Source organism: Anastrepha obliqua, chromosome 3 (genome assembly GCF_027943255.1).
Source record: "Anastrepha obliqua isolate idAnaObli1 chromosome 3, idAnaObli1_1.0, whole genome shotgun sequence".
In the NCBI taxonomy this organism is placed as follows: domain Eukaryota; kingdom Metazoa; phylum Arthropoda; class Insecta; order Diptera; family Tephritidae; genus Anastrepha; species Anastrepha obliqua.
In genome coordinates, this window is record NC_072894.1 from 119,741,859 (window position 1) to 119,759,940 (window position 18,082).

Below are 18,082 nucleotides of genomic sequence, written 5' to 3' on the forward strand. Positions count from 1 at the left end.
GAGCATTGGAAGTTGCATCCTTAGCTGACTTCCAGTGAAAGCTTGGTGACATTCGGTTCAGTGGAAGCGAAGTTATTGCGTTTAAAGTGTCAGTATGTTTGTGTCATCGGTACAAAAATGAGTTTCGAACAAAGAGCTAATATCAAATTTTGTTTTAAAATCGGTGTGAATCAGTTGAATAGATGAAAAAAGTTTATGGCGATGAGTTTATGGCAAGTTTATGACTGTGAGGATATAAATGACAATGAACATACAGGACGCCCAAAATCAGTAACCACCGAAAACTTAATCGAAATTGCTCGTAAATTTATCAAAAATGAACCGAAATCATCGTTGAAGTTCCTGAAATCGGAGTTAAATATTTCAAAAATATCGATTTATCGCATTTTAACTGTGCACGTTTCATTCCACACAAGTTAACTGAGGACAAAAATTGTTCAGAATCGAACATTCGAAAGACCTCATTAAAAAGGCGAGAAAAGACGAGAACTTACTTTACAACATTGTAACTGGTGTTGAAACGTGCTGTCAACATAAACCTGAAACTAAGCGTCAAAGTGACGAATGGAAGGCCTCAGACGAGTTACCACCTAAAAAATCGCTTTGCAGAAGCCAAAAATCAAGTCGATGCTCATTTGTTTTTACGATTCCAGTTTTCTATCTTGGCGTTTTGAAGCGTTTGTTGCATCGCATTCGTCAAATTCGCTCTGAATACCGCAAAGGAGGAAGCTGGCGCTTATTGCATGATAATGCACCATCTCATCGATCCACTCTTGTGACTGATTTTTTGGCTAGAAATCGTATTTTTTTTATCAATCACTCATATTTGCCTGATATGGCTCCCTGTGACTCCTACCTATTCTAAAAATTTCATTTGGTCATGACAGGAAAACGGTTAGCGTCCGTAGAGGCCATCCAAAAGACTTGTACCGACATCCTGAAGGACATTCCGGTCAATGACCTGAAACGCTCTTTTGAAAAGCTTTTATATCGCGCAATACAGTGTATCGAGGCCAGAGGAGACTATTTTAAATAATTAAACTCGAAGTTATCAGAACAAAGCTACTGTCGTTTCTATTTTAACTCAGTTTTGTTTATTTTGGGCTTCACCTTGTGATATAAACCTTGAATGACTTTAGAAAAATGTAAATGTGCGTTTGTATTTAAATGCAAAATTTGTATGTCTCAATTGAAGAACCCTTTATATATACACGTATTTGTAAGTGTAAATGTTAAAAATATATGTATATTATGGTACTGCTGTATATTTTTAAAGCATATTTACCTTCCACTTCTGATTCGTGAAATAATTGTTGTTGCAGGTCTACTTCTTCAGAGAAACGTTTCCTAAAATTTCGTCCAAGCAATTCGAAAAACATTAGCCAAATTCGATTTTCGTCTTCACGATGCTGGAAAAATTAAGAAGGTCAATTTTGAGAATTGTAACGAAAGCCAAAAAGCCAATTCACATCTGTTTGTGCGTCAGAGGCCCCTATTATGAGTTACATTCGATCTTCGATATTCGCTGGTTGTCGAAGATCGAAAATCGAATGTCAATTTGGTATTATGAGCGGTGCAACCCTATTGAAATTTTCGTTGTTTACCGAATTTAGAGTCGAATGCAATTTTGCTTTCGATCGTGTAGCGTATTGTGGGAAAACTTGTTAAAGTGTAAGTTGTTTGCGATTATTTATGGTTTTATAGTAACCAAATAATAAATATATACTAATTTTGTTATTTTATGCTGGTCGAAAGTCGTGAGTACCAAACAACAATTAGAAAGGCGAATCCACAATTCGCAAAAGGGATTTGCACCAAAGTTCAAGCAGCAAAAAAATGGGAGGAATTTACAACGGAGCTGAATTGCTTGGGACCACCAGTGAGAACGGCAGCAAAATGGATTAAGCTTAATAATGGTTTTGTTTTTGTGATGTTTATAGAAATACATTTTTGTTTTCCCTTGGTAGGTATGGGCTGAAATACGTAGAGGAACTGAAATACATATTTTTTTCGAATGACGAATAATTGAATAAAGAAAATGTATAACAAAAATGAAACAGAAACTGTGGCCTAAAGGTTTCTATTTAATACTTTTTAGATTTTTCTATAATATTCTCAAAATTTCATTTCTTATGTTTTCTACTTCTCCGTTATTTGACTCCACTTCAATATCTTCAGCATCATCGTACACAGTGGGTTGAGCAAGTCCTAGCATATCTTCATTATCAATACTCAATTGGTACGATCCCTGAGCGCAAAATCGCAGAACTGTGGCTCGCTTTAAAATATTTGGAATGGATTTGGCTCGGGTGCACTGCTACAACTGGTTTTCTGTACTGGACAGTAGGTTCATAAACGCCTCTTTAGATAATCTAAAGTTCTTTAAAAACCTGTAAGGAAATTTCTGTAATATTAAGTACGTCAACACATTTTGAAAATTCTAAACTTACTCAGTGAAAGCCATTTCTAGGGAGTTGGATGCGCCCCTCAACTGTTTTCTACCTCTAGCTAGTTCACTAATCTTTCATCGTCCGATGAATCGTCGAAACACAACTCCGTTGTACTCATTTTCACAAAAAATATTTTTTTTAACTTTTAAAAATGTTGTTAGCAAAGAATTTCAACACAATCGATTTTTCTTTTATTTTGATTTGCTGTATCAGCTGAGAAAAAATTATCTATTGTAAATGCGTCGAGCGATCGAAATTCACAATACTCCTATTCTTCAACGAATGAGCACCATAATACCAAATGAAAATTCGTTCGATCAGCACTTTCGACTACAGTCGAAGATCGAATGTTGCTCATAATAAGGGCCAGAGTTACTTTCTAACCATTCCGTGGTAAAAATGCACGCGGAGGCTTGAAAAAGTGGTTCCCTATCATTTGATTGCCCAACGAATAGTCACACACAAACCCGATCAACTGGCGACCGTTGATATTTACATAATCGGCCTTAACAACCGTCTGTTGACAATTGTAATTTTGAGCAAGTAAGGGACTTAGATTATTTGGGAGCCACCCTTAACCCCAATAATAATGTCAACCTCGAAATAAAACGAAGAATCTCTCCTGCCAATAAGTGCTACTTTGGACTAATGAGGCAATTGCAAGGTTAAGCGATCTCTCGACGGGCAAAAACGGTTAGCACTAGGAAGAAGCGACGTTCTGGCCGAACAAAATCGCTGAGCCAGTTGTCGCGCCAATCAAGAAGAATACAAATAAACAGAAGAAGTAGAAGGGTAAGTAAGAATTGTACGCTATTAGAAAAAGTACGTGGATCCATCAATTTGCAGGAGTATTCAAATGTGATGTGATACTATATCTGGTCGTGAATAACTTAAGAAACCACGGTTGACTCTAACAGCATGTGCAGCGTTGAAATGTAACTAATCTTCTACAGATATATCTGAGATACACTTTTGCTGAAATAAGTTGATGATGTCCGGTGCCGACAAAATTCATTTACCACTAGTTGCAATGGTGTTGGTGTGGTTTCACGAGCTTCATGCTTCAGTGTTTGTGTTAGTTGGCAAATAGAGAGTGTTGAACTACATTAATTAATTTTTTTTATTACTCAAGCAGGCAACGCAAGCAGACGCAATTGGCTTTTTCACAATGTAAACACAAGGTGGCGAAAAATTATCACCCTATCGGAATATTTATAATTTTTTCAAATGGCCTCGTACGTCAATCGTATTTGACATTTGTGAACTAGACAGCTCCAGTATACAAACAGACAAGCAATGGAGCGCGTAAAGGTTAAAGTAAAGATTTCATCATGCAAAATAATTTTTTTTTATTTAGTAAAAAAGTTATTCAAAAACAAAAGTGGATGATTCAATTTGCCCTTGCCATATACATCTTGTGTATGTAGATCTAAATCTTGAAATTACCTCAGGATAGCGTTCGTAAAATGCTATGTCGTTCAGTGCATTTGAGAGGACGACTTTGTCTGAAAAATAAAACCAAATTTTAAATTTCTCAACTGAGCAATGAATGATTTATTTTAAACTAATAATTATAATACAATAATACTAAAGATTTTCAAATATATATTTTGCATACGGTTCCAACGACTTAAAATAACAATTTAAGTGGGGGTCAAAAACCCCCAGACCCCAGAATTAATTAAAAAAATCAAAAAGCATCAGACGACGTACACAAACAATGCAAGAAACTCATTTTAGGGATATTGGATATGCCCTATACCCAACTGCTGAATAGTCGTTAGAGCCAGCATAAATACTACCAAAATTTCATCTGTATAATCTGGTGAAAAGCAGGATAAACAGAATCCACACTCTACAAGTCTCTTATTACGGCATAGAAACGTAGAAAAGATGTCGAATCACGGTAAGAAAGGGCTTGAGCATTCGCGAGAATATAAAAATACTCACATACGAGTTCACAGATACAACTAAGTTGGCTTGGTCTTGCAATACGGGCGGACAACGAAAGGAACCAAACAGTGAATGCAATTTAAGGACCAAATTCAGAATGGTCTGCCTGCTGTTGGTGTGAATAACTGGCACAACTTCCCATATATACACTTTCTACCAATTTTTTTTTAACATCTGTCAAATTTCTGTTTGAATTTGTCCTGTTTCCTTATGTGGGCACCTTGCTGTTTTGAATTGTTAAATACGAGATGATAGATGATGATCAGTCAGTGATGGCAGAAAATTTGGCAAAACAAAAAACGGTGAAATTTGTAGTCGTCACCTGACATGCACATATGTTTTAACAGAGCTCTTCTAACATAACACGGTGTGGCAAAAAAAAAAAAAATTAAATATACTTTTATGGAGACCTAGCACGATTTGTGGCTATAAAAAAACTAAAAAAAATGGTATAGGAGAAATTTCCAATACACCCCCAAAATCTCATTTTATGGCCATAAAACCGTTTTTCAGTACGTTGATGTGAAGAATCACTCCTAACTTCGCCAATTTCCATACGATTTCGAATTTGTTTTTTTAGTTTGAAAGAACAAAAACAAGCCTTTTTGACAGTGTGTTGACAATTTTTCTGAAATGACAACTGACGAGACTGTAGATGGAAGTATTCGGATTTTTTTTATTTTTTCTCTATTTTTTCAACTTTGACATCATTTTTGCCATATTATCCGATATTGAGGATGTTTTTTAGTACACTACTGTTATAGTGAATTTAATTCTGCGTCGAATGAGCTATATTTGACTGTAACTGAATTAAAATTCATCAGTACGAAACAGTACCCTTGCTATCTTTGTGAGTGGGATAGCCGTGCCCCGAATCGCTATGCAAAATCTGAATGACCAACACGTCAACTCTACAAAATTGGTCAAAAAAATGTTTTGAACCCTCCACTTGTCCGACCAGAAAATGTTATCTTGCCACCACTGCACCTGAAACTTGGGTATGCGAAGACGTTTTTGGAAAAACTAAAAGTCGATGGCGAAGCGTTCCGTCACCTGAAAGAAGTTGCATTCCCTAAAGTCAGCGATGCAAAGCTAAAAGGAGGTAACACATTATTCTCATATTTGTTAATAGTATATTAGTTTACAGTTTATTACAATTTTAGGGATCCTTGTCGGGCCTCAGATTCGAAAACTCATGCGAGATGAGAAATTTACGAGTAAGCTCAGTGCAGTGGAAAGACGGGCATGGGAAAGTTTTAAATCATTGTGTGAGAAGTTCCTTGGAAATAAAAAGAGCTCTGATTATGTTGAAGTCGTCAAAGAGTTTTTGAGTGCGTACGAAAAAACGGAATGCAATATGTCCATCAAGATACACTTCCTGCACTCACATTTGAATTTTTTCCCGGAAAACCTGAGCCAGATGAGCGATGAACAGGGTGAACGATTTCACCAGGAGATAGGAGTAATCGAAAAACGTTTTCAAGGGAAGAACTCCATCAACATGCTTGCTGATTACTGCTGGTCCTTGAAACGTAAAACAAGTGATGACTCTTATAAACGGAGCAGGTCTAGCAAACATTTTTGAAATGAAGATTAGTTTTTCCCGACATCTTTTAAAATTTTAAACCTGTACTGTTTCGTACTGATGATGTGTTTATACTGACACTTGCTATAAAATTAGTAAAAAAAAACAAAATCTTAAAACTCGCACAACTCGCACAACTTTATGAATTTTAATTCAATTACAGTCAAATATAGCTCATTCGACGCAGAATTAAATTCACTATAACAGTAGTGTACTAAAAAACATCCTCAATATCGGATAATATCGCAAAAATGATGTCAAAGTTGGAAAAATAGAGAAAAAATAAAAAAAATCCGAATACTTCCGTCTACAGTCTCGTCAGTTGTCATTTCAGAAAAATTGTCAACACACTGTCAAAAAGGCTTGTTTTTGTTCTTTCAAACTAAAAAAACAAATTCGAAATCGGATGGAAATTGGCGAAGTTAGGAGTGATTGTTCACATCAACCTACTGAAAAACGGTTTTATGGCCATAAAATGAGATTTTGGGGGTGTATTGGAAATTTCCCCTATACCATGTTTCTTAGTTTTACTATACCTACAAGTTGAACAAGGTCTCTATAAAAGTATAATTTCACTGTCGCACAGTGTAATCTATGGAAGGTGTAAATAAGCTGTTGTAAAGCCATTTAAGAAGAAGTTCGGTAATGGCTTTGTGCTGTCCGAGTGCATCACTGTTGTTATTGTCGACTTATTCGGCCGATTACTCCCACCAAAAAAAACACGAATTTTGCAATTGTTGCATCGATTATTTTCATAATAAGGTTCAATAATTCGGACGCGTTGTTTTATCATATACAATTGTAAATCTGTATACTTGACAAATGTGAAAGATGTCATAAAAAAGGTACCGTATAGGAATTATTCACTACAGACAACTAGGCGTTACTTTTGAAAGACTCTTTACGTATGAAATCGTATCGTACATACATAGAAGTGTTAATGAAAAACTGGTTTAAAAAGGCTCTTGCAAAGATTGGGGCGGTGTGTGCTTTGATAAGAAAGAAGCAAAGCGATATTTTCCAATTTTATGAAAATTTCCGAATGTTGTTAAGGCCATTATTTAAAAAGGTACATATTTCAGGGTTTTGAGGACAGCTAAACAAAGTTCAACTATCTGTGGAACAAAATGTACGGAGAAGTTGAAGATAATCGTTTTCTACCCTTATCGTATTACACTATTATTTATAAAACTTTTGTAATAACTAAAATGTATTAAGAAAGTTGGGTTGCTTACATCTGAAGACATCGTATATTAGTGAATAAACTTTGCGCATTTCATGTTCATTTTCAAACTGTAACGGTTTTGGTGGCCGTGCGAGTAATTTCGCTGCGTTGGCAATTGTTGATAAATTCCAAAATTTACTTTTATCCTTCAGTGATTTCCCACGTATTTGAGAGCATTTCTTCTTCGCCACTTGATACATACCATTCGGCGAAATATTCGGTGAAATAACTGGAGACAAGTTGAGTACAAATGCCAAATGATTAAATGTGTGTGTATCCTTCCGCACCACAACATAGTCCACCTCACTGTAATAGACGAAAGACTTTTTAAAAATATCTAAAGACATCTGTGTAGGTCACATCTGTAGCAGTGAAATTTCTATGTATGTGTCTTATATTGCTGTAGTTAAGTTAGTTGCTTGAAGTTATGTAAATGATGGCATCTGTTGACTGTATTTAAATGCTCGACCAAACTCCATACTCACGATGAAAGGAAAAATGGAAATGAGAATTAGAAAGCAAAGAAAAGAAAATAGTATTTCCACATTCGGCATAAGATTTAAAAGAAATATTTGAACAGCTTTGTTATGTCTTGTCAAACGTACGCGCCAGATACAAGTCCGGTACAGATATCGGGTGATTCAAAGGTGATGTAGATGTTTGACAGCGATTATTAGGGATGAGTTAATTTTTTATATTAATTTTCCAATTTTTCCAATTGGTTCTACAGGCTTTGGCAAACTTATTCCTGGAGCGTTATGCAGTTGAGCAACGCATAGATGAACTTTTTTGTGGAAAACAGATGGAGAGGCAGATCTATATGTGTCTGCAGCGACAGCCAAGCTGTGCTCTTGGCCTTGGACAGCCCCCCAACCACTTCAAGGGTAGTCGAAAAGACATAATAGCCTGATACTAACATGGGTCCCGGGACACGTGGGTATCGCGGGTAACGAAATCAACTTCCTTGGCCCAGAGCCCGTTCTGCCACTCCCTTCTGCAGCCATCAAAGCCACGGTTAGCAAACGGATTACACTAACCCACAAGCGAGCATGGCAGGCTGAGAGAGGCTGCAGATGGACAAAACTGATGTTACCTGTCATATCCGATCGACTGTCGCAGTTCCTTCTGTAATTAATCAGAGGGGACTTGCAATACAATGGACTTAATTGTGTCTGACTGCAGTACTTGCTAGTCTGTCCCGACAAAAAAAAAAGTTAACATTTTAGAAGATCTCTGATTTCCACAGAACTGAGATCTTCCAATTATATATTATATATATATATAATTGGTGCGAACACCCTTTTTGGGTGTTTGGCCGAGCTCCGAGCCGACATTCTCTCTGTAAATTGCAAATGGTAGTCACGCACCAATCCATTCGGCTACGGTGGCCGCCGAGATCTTCCAATTATTTAAAGGAAAAAGTGATCGAAATGTTTTATGAAAATGGTCGTTCTGCAAGAAATGCATTTCACCCAACTAATCGAATATGCTAACAAACAATACTGCCCAAACTATATATACATATGTATATATAATTGGCGCATACACCCAATTTGGGTGTTTGGCCGATCTCCTCTGGAAGGACCTACAGTTTCAAGCCGACTCCGAACGGCAGATATTTTATGCGGAGCTTTTTCATGGCAGAAATGGTGGTTTGCCATTGCCTGCCGAGGGACGACCGCTATTAGAAAAATGTTTTTCTTAATTTTGGTGTTTCACCGAGATTCGAACCAACGTTCTCTCTGTGAATTCCGAATGGTAATCACGCACCAACCCATTCGGCTACGGCGGCCGCAACTGGGCTTACTAAAAATGGACATGCCATTTAAGAAAAAAATAAGCACCCACGAGGCACTTCTTGGTCATCGGTACTACATGACATTTTACAGGATATCAAAAAATGCTTTTAAGGAGCTTGTAGAAATGGTGAAGCCGATTTTCTACAATTTCTACAAATTTAACAATTTTATCAGGCATTTTTAAGCAAACAGTTTTAACGAACTCTAAATCTAAAATAAACTGCAAGCGTAGTATGATATTTGACGACACTGCTATACGACAGGCGTTATGCGGCAAGAGTGCTGTGGCAGCTTACGCATGCGGTTCGCCATTTGAACACAAGTGTACAACAACGAAGCGTATTTCTCGCGTACATTTTGTCGCATGCGCTACGATGACAATACGCGCTGTGTGCGAAGGGTGAACAGTGAACGTTATCGTGACATTATAGCAAACTTTTTATGGTCTGAATTAGATGATGTGATATTAACAAGTGGTGAGGCTTGCTACACACCGCATGCACCAATAGCGCGCATTACCTCACTTAACAAGGAGATAAACGGCCGCTGGATCTTGCGATTTGGCACCCGTAAAAAAGCTCCTCATAAAAAACCATATGCCGTTGGAAAAACGGTAGGTTTAGGTAGGCCCGCTCCATTACCGGAAAAATAGGAGGAGCGCCAAATATAGTATATGTATATATTGGGGTTTTTTAAAGCTTAGAATGATAAAACGAAACAGAAATATTGTTAGAAGGAATTTTTTTTATTACAAACTGGTAGATAATTTCATGACATTTTTTTTTGAATTTGTTATCCGACATACACATGCCCCACAAAGTCTGCGTTCATCCTACAATAACTTTTTAGTGAATGAAACACACAACCTGATTTTATAATTTTTATAAATTTGTATATATTTATATGTTTATTATATGTTTAAATTTAAAAAAAAAAATAAATTTCAAGATTCCTCATATAAGTTTTTAGATAACGGTGAATAATGCCTGTAAAAAGTAAATAAAGCGACCATAAAGTCTGCGTTCAGTCCTAAAGTCTAATACAAAAATATGATATGCTATATGCAAAAATCAAATCTAATATTTAGTTGGATATCCACGTTACTTCAGGACTTCACTCAGCCTATTTGGCATTGAACTTACTAGTTTCTCTGTTTCCTCTGCTGTTATCTTCCTCCATTCTGCCTGCATGACACTCCGCAAAACGTCTTTACTAGTAATCACTTGCTGACGAATTCTTTTTTCCAATAGATCCCACAGATGCTCGATGGGGTTAAGATCTGGGGACTGTGGCGGTGTTTTAATCTGTTTTGGGGCGTTGTACAAGAGCCAAAGCTTAACGATCTCGGCTGTGTGCTTCGGATCGTTATCTTGTTGAAACCAAAATGTTCTTGATAAGACGAGATTTTCTGCACTTTGCTTTAAATTCCGTTTTAGTATGTTCAAGTATCCCCATTTATCCATCGTCGAATCAATAAATTCTAACTGACCCACCCCATTTGCCGCCATGCAGCCTCAAACCATAACCCCGCCACCTCCGTGCTTAACCGTGCCAACAAGATTTTGCTTTTCAAGAGCAGTTCCAGGTTTTCGCCAAACAATTTGACGGCCTTTTATTCCAAATATATTGTATAAAATTTACTTTCGTCTGAAAATATTACTTTTTTCCAGAACTCGGGAGGCTTATTTATGTACTCATTAGCAAACTGAATGCGTTTACGTCTGTTCACAAGAGAAATGAAAGGCTTTCTTCGGGCGACTTTACCATGGTATCCAGCTTGACGTAGAACTTTTCTGGCAGTTTCAGCGCAAATACTTTTTTTAAATGTTTGATTTATGTTTTCAACTAATTTTGACGATGTAATCCGAGGGTTAACCTTTGCCTAGTTGATTATGGAACGCTCTTCCCGGGTCGATAATTTTTTCGGACGCCCTGACCTGGGCTTAGATGTAAAAATTCCAGTTTGTCGAAAATTTGTTACAATTCGCTGAATAGAGGAATACGTTCTCCCAATAGATTTGGCAGTATTTCGGAAACTTTGTCCGCCTTTCCACATTTTTATAATTATTTTCCTCTCAGAAACCCTTATTTCTTTTCCCTTTCCTTCCATGTTCTTTTATTATCTCCAGTTATAAATAAAATGTTCAACTAAGCTTTGTTAACATTCAGCCGAAGTAATGCGCAATCAAAAATTAATATAAACAAGGAAAAATATCTTAAAATTAACGGTATCATTAAAATAAACAGGCTGAACGCAGACTTTTCGGTGCCACATTTACATGCTGCTGAAACTATTTTCCCGTTATCTAGAAAGTGAAGTGGGGAATCTTGTTTTTTTTTTGCCCTTGAAAGCTGGGAATGGAGTGAATAAACCAATTTTTAAAGATTTCAATTTAATCATAATATTCTATTTTGTTTTTAATAAATTTAAGAAGGCTGTTCGGGTGAACGCAGACTTTGTGGGGCATGTGTATGTCCGACGGGGCTACGAGTTACATGCTCCATTCGATCAGTCAAATTTTTGACTACTTTTTCCAATGAAACTGAATAAGAAGTCTAAAGGAGCCCAATCAGCATTTGAGTTCAATTCTTGAACGAGCTGTGTTTTATATGCATATAAGCCAAGATCCTTACGTAACATTTTTCACGTAGTCGTAGGTGAAAGGCGACGAGACCGACGACGAATCGACATTTCGGCATCTTCTTCAACACTTCACGAACAGATTTATTTTTGCAAAGTAAATTTTCACAAAGTGGAAGCGCTGTTTTGGTGTTAAACGATTCATGATGACTTGCCAAACCTTACTGAACAGAAATATCTACACAGTTTGCCATCTCAGCTGCCTAAGAATAGTTATCGACATCGATAGTTCCCATGCAGCTAAAAAACACCCGATATACAATATATGTACGAGTATATGTATTTGTTAGACTATTATTGCCGCAGCTAGTTTGAATCAGCTTTTAAAAATGGTATTTGGTGTTAAACAAGAAAATTCAATAAAAATCACTTTAAAGCAAAATTGAATTAAATTAAATATATTATATTCCATATATATAAAAATGAAATGATGTTCGTTTGTCCGCATTTTTTTGGGCCGATACGAGGCCAATTTTATTCGTTCTTTTTTCATATTATAGGGATCCACTAGGGGAAGGTTTTTAGCAAAAAAAAATTTCTTTTAAATATTTTCTTCATATAAAAAAAAGAAAAAATCAAAATATTGTACAAAACAAAACTTGCTCGATTGTTAGATTAAGGGGGGGGGGGGGGGGGGGTAGGGTCACAAAATCGAAATTTTTTTTCTTCACTCATCTTATAGTAAATCATTTCAAGAATGTTGTGTCAAAATTTTAAGTGGATCGGAGCAGAACTCTCAAAGTTATAGCCTTTGTAGGCACTCTACCTCGAATGCGGAGCATCGATAATTTCTCAGAGTCATTTTTTCAAACGCGTTTTTCCCGAAACGACTTCTTAAAAGTCGGTGCCAATCACAACTCCGAAACTATTCAACCGATTCTGTTCAAATTTGGCACACGTTTTCTAAATCAAAAATACCTCCCCCCTACACTGTTTTTTTTTATTTTTTGTTTTTTAAGGTTGTTTTTCACTTACAAATATGGCGAAATTTTTCGCCAAAAATGCTCGTTTTACGTTTTTTTGCCACCAAAACTACAAAAATGAAAAAAAAAAAATTTTATTAATGTAGGGGGGAGCATTACGTCATACTTTAACTGAAAAATTCGACTTTTTTAGTTTCAGATGATTCTACGACGAATGCCGATTGGCACCGCAGAGCACCTCTCGAAAAACATATCTCCAAAAAAACTCTGTCATGGGCTTATTTGTCAATATTTTATTATTAATATTTTTTAAAAACTTATTGAAAAGATGTACAATAACATGTAACTGATTTTATTAAAGTATCTTAAGCCATATTTCTGTAAAAAATTCACAAAAAAAGTGTTTTTTTTTAGCGCTAAACCCTACCTCCCCCTTAAAGTAAGTTTCGAATCGACATTCATTTTATGTGTAATTTTATGTGTACAACTTTTTTTGAATTTTTTGTATTTGTATTGTGATACAGAAATGTATTGTATACAGAAATTTCAAATGATTCGAATGAAAATTTTTTTTTTTTTATTTCTTCCATAAAATATTACACCTGTCCTTAGACAATAAGTAATTTGATTTACAAAAAGATGGAATGAGAGTGATATTGAAGGGCCAGTGCCCCCAAGCTCATTTAGAAGAAATATATACAGTAGGTTCTGTTTTTATGCGGCTTTTTTTTATGCGGTTTTGAAATAGTGCGGTTTTTTTTTAAATTACAAAATGCATGTCGACCTATCGGGAATTGTACATATAAACAAGATTCTAAACCAGCTAAGCAAAAACTCATCACAGATTACATCAGAAATGCTAACCCTACAAGTATGGAAGATATATAAAGATATAATTTTCAAAGATACAATATTTTGTTTAAGCGATTTTATTTAATTATTTCAGATTCATGCGGTCTATGGAACGTATCTATAGTAATAATATGGGACTAGTGCCCTTTTTTATGCGATTTTATTACATTATTTCAGATTTATGCGGTTTTAGCATTTGAAACGTATCTATAGTTTTACTATAGAACTAGTAGCTTTTTTTATGCTGTTTCTTTTTTATGCTGTTTCTTGCGGAACGTATCTACCGCATAAAAACAGAACCTACTGTACATATTATTTAAAAACAAGTGGTTAACAAACAATGACATATACGATTAGTTGACAATTGATTACAAGGGTTTTGCAAGATCTGTTGGTGTTTGACGGTTAAGCCGACTTTGGGTAGATTTTTCTTTATTTAGTAGTCTTCTCATCATAGGATTTGTATGCCTTAATAGTCTATTTATGTGTCTTCTGATAGCGCTTTGTATTGTTTCATCAATAGTATCGATGTCAAGGTCGCGATGAATATCTGCGTTAGGTATGTACCAAGGTGCATTAGTTAAGGTCCTAAGTATTTATGAAAATAATGTTTCAATTCAATTGAGCAATGCTTTCTTTGACCAATTCTATATGGAAATGAATGCGTTTGCAAACGATGTTTTCGGCTATGAACAAATGTTGGAATCGAATGAAAAAGGAAAGAAACGCGAAATGATAAAAAAAAATTCTTGGAAAATTTAAAATGAATGGTGCTTCATTGGAAAAATTCAAAGGTAATAAGAACATACACAAGATAAAGTTAGAATTCGAATTTTTAGATTTATTTTGTTTATTTCTCATTTTTTTCAGAAGTACACCACACAACAACTCATTCCAACTCTGATTTTGAAATCTTGTTGGAATTGGTGATCGATAATTTTGTCACTATAATGGTCAATGGAAATTTGCGTGTATCGGACCCTGCATATTATTTACCATATCAACTTTTTATGGAACATATGGACCAAATGAACACAAAAAAATAATTTAGTTTTGTTTTGATTTTTTGCAACATTTTGGTTTTCAGTTAATACAATAAAAACAATACTGTTTTTTCGTGAACACAAAATTCTAAATTTATTACGTTGTTTGTTTAGAATTTTTTTAGAAAAAAAGTAAATTTTTTGGTTTTGAGGAAATTTGTTTATTGTTGCTATTTGTGAAAGCGTAGATATTTGGAAGTATTTGACTATAATCCTAAAAGTTAATGGAATACTACTATGACACATAGAAAACATTTTTTCAAAGGGGTGTTTTTCGAAAATTATAAAAAAAATTGTTTTAAAAAATTTTGAAGAAATAAAGTAAAATAAAAAAATTTCGAAAGCATGAAATTTTTTCAAAACCAAATTTTCCTCAAAAAGATAAAAGAAATTTCTTCCAAGACGTGTTTTTCTAAAATTACAAAAAAAAAATTTCAAAAATTTTAAACAAATAAAATAAAATAAAACTTTTTCAAGGGTATGAAATTTTGTCAAAACAAAATTTTCTGAAAACCAAACAAAATTTAAAAAAAAAATGGTGTTTTCAAAGCATTTCATATTCCACTATTAATAGAGTACATTTTTTCGAGGGGGTGTTTTTCAAAGCGGAAAAAAATCTTTTTTAACAAATCAATTTAAACTTTTACAAAAGTATGAAATTTTTTCAAGAACAAAATTTTCTCAAAAACGTTAAATTAAAAAAAAATAGTTTTTTCAAAATATTTAATTTTCAGCAATTAACTGAGAAGAAATTGTTAGAGCGAAGTGTTTTTCAAAACTTCAAAAAACACTTTTTAACCAAAAAAAATAAACCTTTTCTCAAAAACAACAGGAATGATAACATTGCCTAACAATTTCTGCACTTTTGCACAGTCTAAAGAGGCATTGATACAGAGTGTATTTCCAAACATAGTTCAACATTACAAAAACCATGATTGACTCAGCGAAAGAGCAACTTTAGCTGGGAAAAATAAGGACGTCAATGATATAAATTCAGCTATTTTAGATCAAATACCTGGTGACATAGTTGCGTATAAGTCAATGGACACTATTACTGATCAAGATGAGGTCGTAAATTATCCAACTGAATTCTTAAACTCACTCGATTTGCCAGGCTTACCACCTCATAATTTACGATTAAAAATTGGAGCACCGATTATTATGCTGCGCAATACTAATGTGCCCCGACTTTGCAACGGTACCAGACTCGCTGTGAAGAAGCTAATGGGTAACGTTATCGAAGCAACTATTTTGAAAGGGAAGTACAAAGGAGAAGACATTTTGATACCCAGAATTCCATTGATTCCGACGGATTTACCATTCGATTTCAAACGTTTGCAGTTCCCTATTCGCCTTGCCTTCGCTATGACAATTCATAAGGCGCAAGGACAGTCTCTACAAATGTGCGGTATTAATTTAGAATACCCAATTTTTTCTCATGGACAATTGTATGTAGCTTGCTCACGAGTTGGCAAACCATCGTCATTATTCACGCGAAAGATGAAAAAACCAAAAACGTTGTCTACCAAAAAGTGTTACAATAAAGTTCGAATGAAATTGTATCAAAGAATTTGCTTTGTTTCGTATTAATTTTATTCTCTTTCAGCAAATCATTGAATTTATCGTCTAGCGAAGCGGGCGAGGGTACGCTAGTAAAAAATAAAATAGTACTTGGTATGGGAATATACTATTCTGATATACTATTTTTGTGTTCGCTCTAGTAATATACTGGTAATTTGAAGGTGTATATGTAGGTTTCGATCGCAGTAGTTGACATTCGTTTGAAGCGTAAAGATCCTTTTTTATCTGATGTTCGTCCCGAAAAAAAGCATTTGTGGGAAGTCATGCTTCATTATTATCTTTTAAAGAAAAGTGCAACTAAAACATGTCGTATATTGATGAATATTTACAGTAATCACGCAGATGCGAAGGGGCACCGAAAAAATTCGAAGATACTCAACTACAACAATGGTTGGATGATAATGGATCTATTATGATAACCCTAAGCGTTGAAAATGTTGGAGCCTGCCAGGTGAACCAGGTGCATCGACAGCGATAGAAATACGCATGCTTCAAAGGCTACGTTGAGCAGCTGGTGGGATTAGAAGGGTGTCATCTATTATGAACTCTTTAAACCATCTGAAGCCATCATTGGCGATCGTTACCGACTGCAGCTAATGCGATTGAATCGAGCTCTCAAAGAAAAGCGGTCGGAATGGGACGGTAGACATGACAAACTGATTTTGGTGCATGGCAACGCCAGGCCACACGTTGCTAAATTGGTCCAGAAATACATATTTAGAGGGACTGAATTGGGAAATCTTGCCCCACCCGCCGTGTTCCCCAGACATTGCAACTTCGGATTTCCATCTGTTCCGATCAATGCAGTCAGCCTTTATTCACTTTTTATTCATTATTAACTTCTTACGAGAGCATCGCAAACTGGTTCAATGAATGGGTCAAAAGAACTCGAATTTTTCATCAGAGGAATCCGTGTGCTGCCTGACAGATGGGACATACTTCACTAATATCATGTATTATTTAAATGTTTAAATAATTCGTAACTTTGGATAAGAAAGAACGGAAGCTTATTATCATACCCAATATTAGTATAATAAACAAAGGTTACATTAAATTACATAACAAAAATAACATGCTATAAACCAATAAAAAAAAGAAAGAAAAATAAAATAGTATAAAATATTGTATGAAATGCCATATAAAGAACAGGCGTATAGCGAGGCGTGGGTGCACTTAACCAAAACAAAAAATCCGTTTTCATAGGTATACACAATTTCACTTACACCTCACTATCAATGGCCTCGTTGACACGTTTTTGAACCTCTAATAGGCGGTAATACATGCGCTCCTGCCACTCGGGATCACTTGGCAAATATATTAGTGACTGCTTATCCCGCGTGGCTATTAATTCTTTAAAAATATTCGGATAAACCGAGAATATGTCAGCTAAACTCAGAAATAAGAGCTGATTAGACATTGTTTGTTTTTTTATTTCAACCGAGACCGTTACTGTTACTGTGCACCGCACCACCAACAGATCGCAACTAAATATTGCATTATTCTGTAGGACTTTCATGTGCAAAATGGTAAGCGCAAGTGATGAAAATACCAGTAAGTATGTATATACAGAAGCAAGTAAATAAGATTAAACTAAATAATTCAATGCATGCAAATATAGGCCAGTTGGAGGTCGCGCAAAAGCATTGCAAATCGAAATCGAACTTAGCGGTAAATGAATTCGTGTTAAACGCCAATTCAATAAGTTATAAATACTAGCTAATATTTTTTTCTTTACTACTCGTATCTATTTAGTTCTCATGCAATGCCACAAATTTATCCAACTATGCACGTATTTATATATAATATATATATATATATGCATTTGTAAATTCGTGTGTGTGTGTGTTTACATAAATACTTTCTCGTTCGCATTTATGTATGTAGAAGAAATATCGCCTGCCAAATTGCGAGTGGGATTGGTAAAAGTGAAGCGGATGTCAAATCGTCAACAAAACCATTTCACACTATTTGTAGATATGCCGGGCCGTTTAGAGACACCTACATACACACATATGGTACATGCATATAAT

General features: G+C 35.3%; 1 protein-coding gene across 1 annotated transcript in view; it reads right to left on the reverse strand.

The window, feature by feature from the left end:
- Positions 1-17,469, reverse strand: part of LOC129241297 (uncharacterized) — a 29,757-nt gene extending 12,288 nt beyond the window's left edge. The window contains exons 1-4 of the mRNA XM_054877547.1: positions 17,276-17,469; positions 7,224-7,519; positions 3,897-3,955; positions 1,286-1,409 (exon numbers count right to left, since the gene is read on the reverse strand). Of these exons, the coding sequence (XP_054733522.1) occupies positions 1,286-1,409; positions 3,897-3,955; positions 7,224-7,519; positions 17,276-17,469 (673 nt within the window). The remainder of the gene's footprint in view (positions 1-1,285; positions 1,410-3,896; positions 3,956-7,223; positions 7,520-17,275) is intronic.
- Positions 17,470-18,082: the final 613 nt, after the last annotated feature.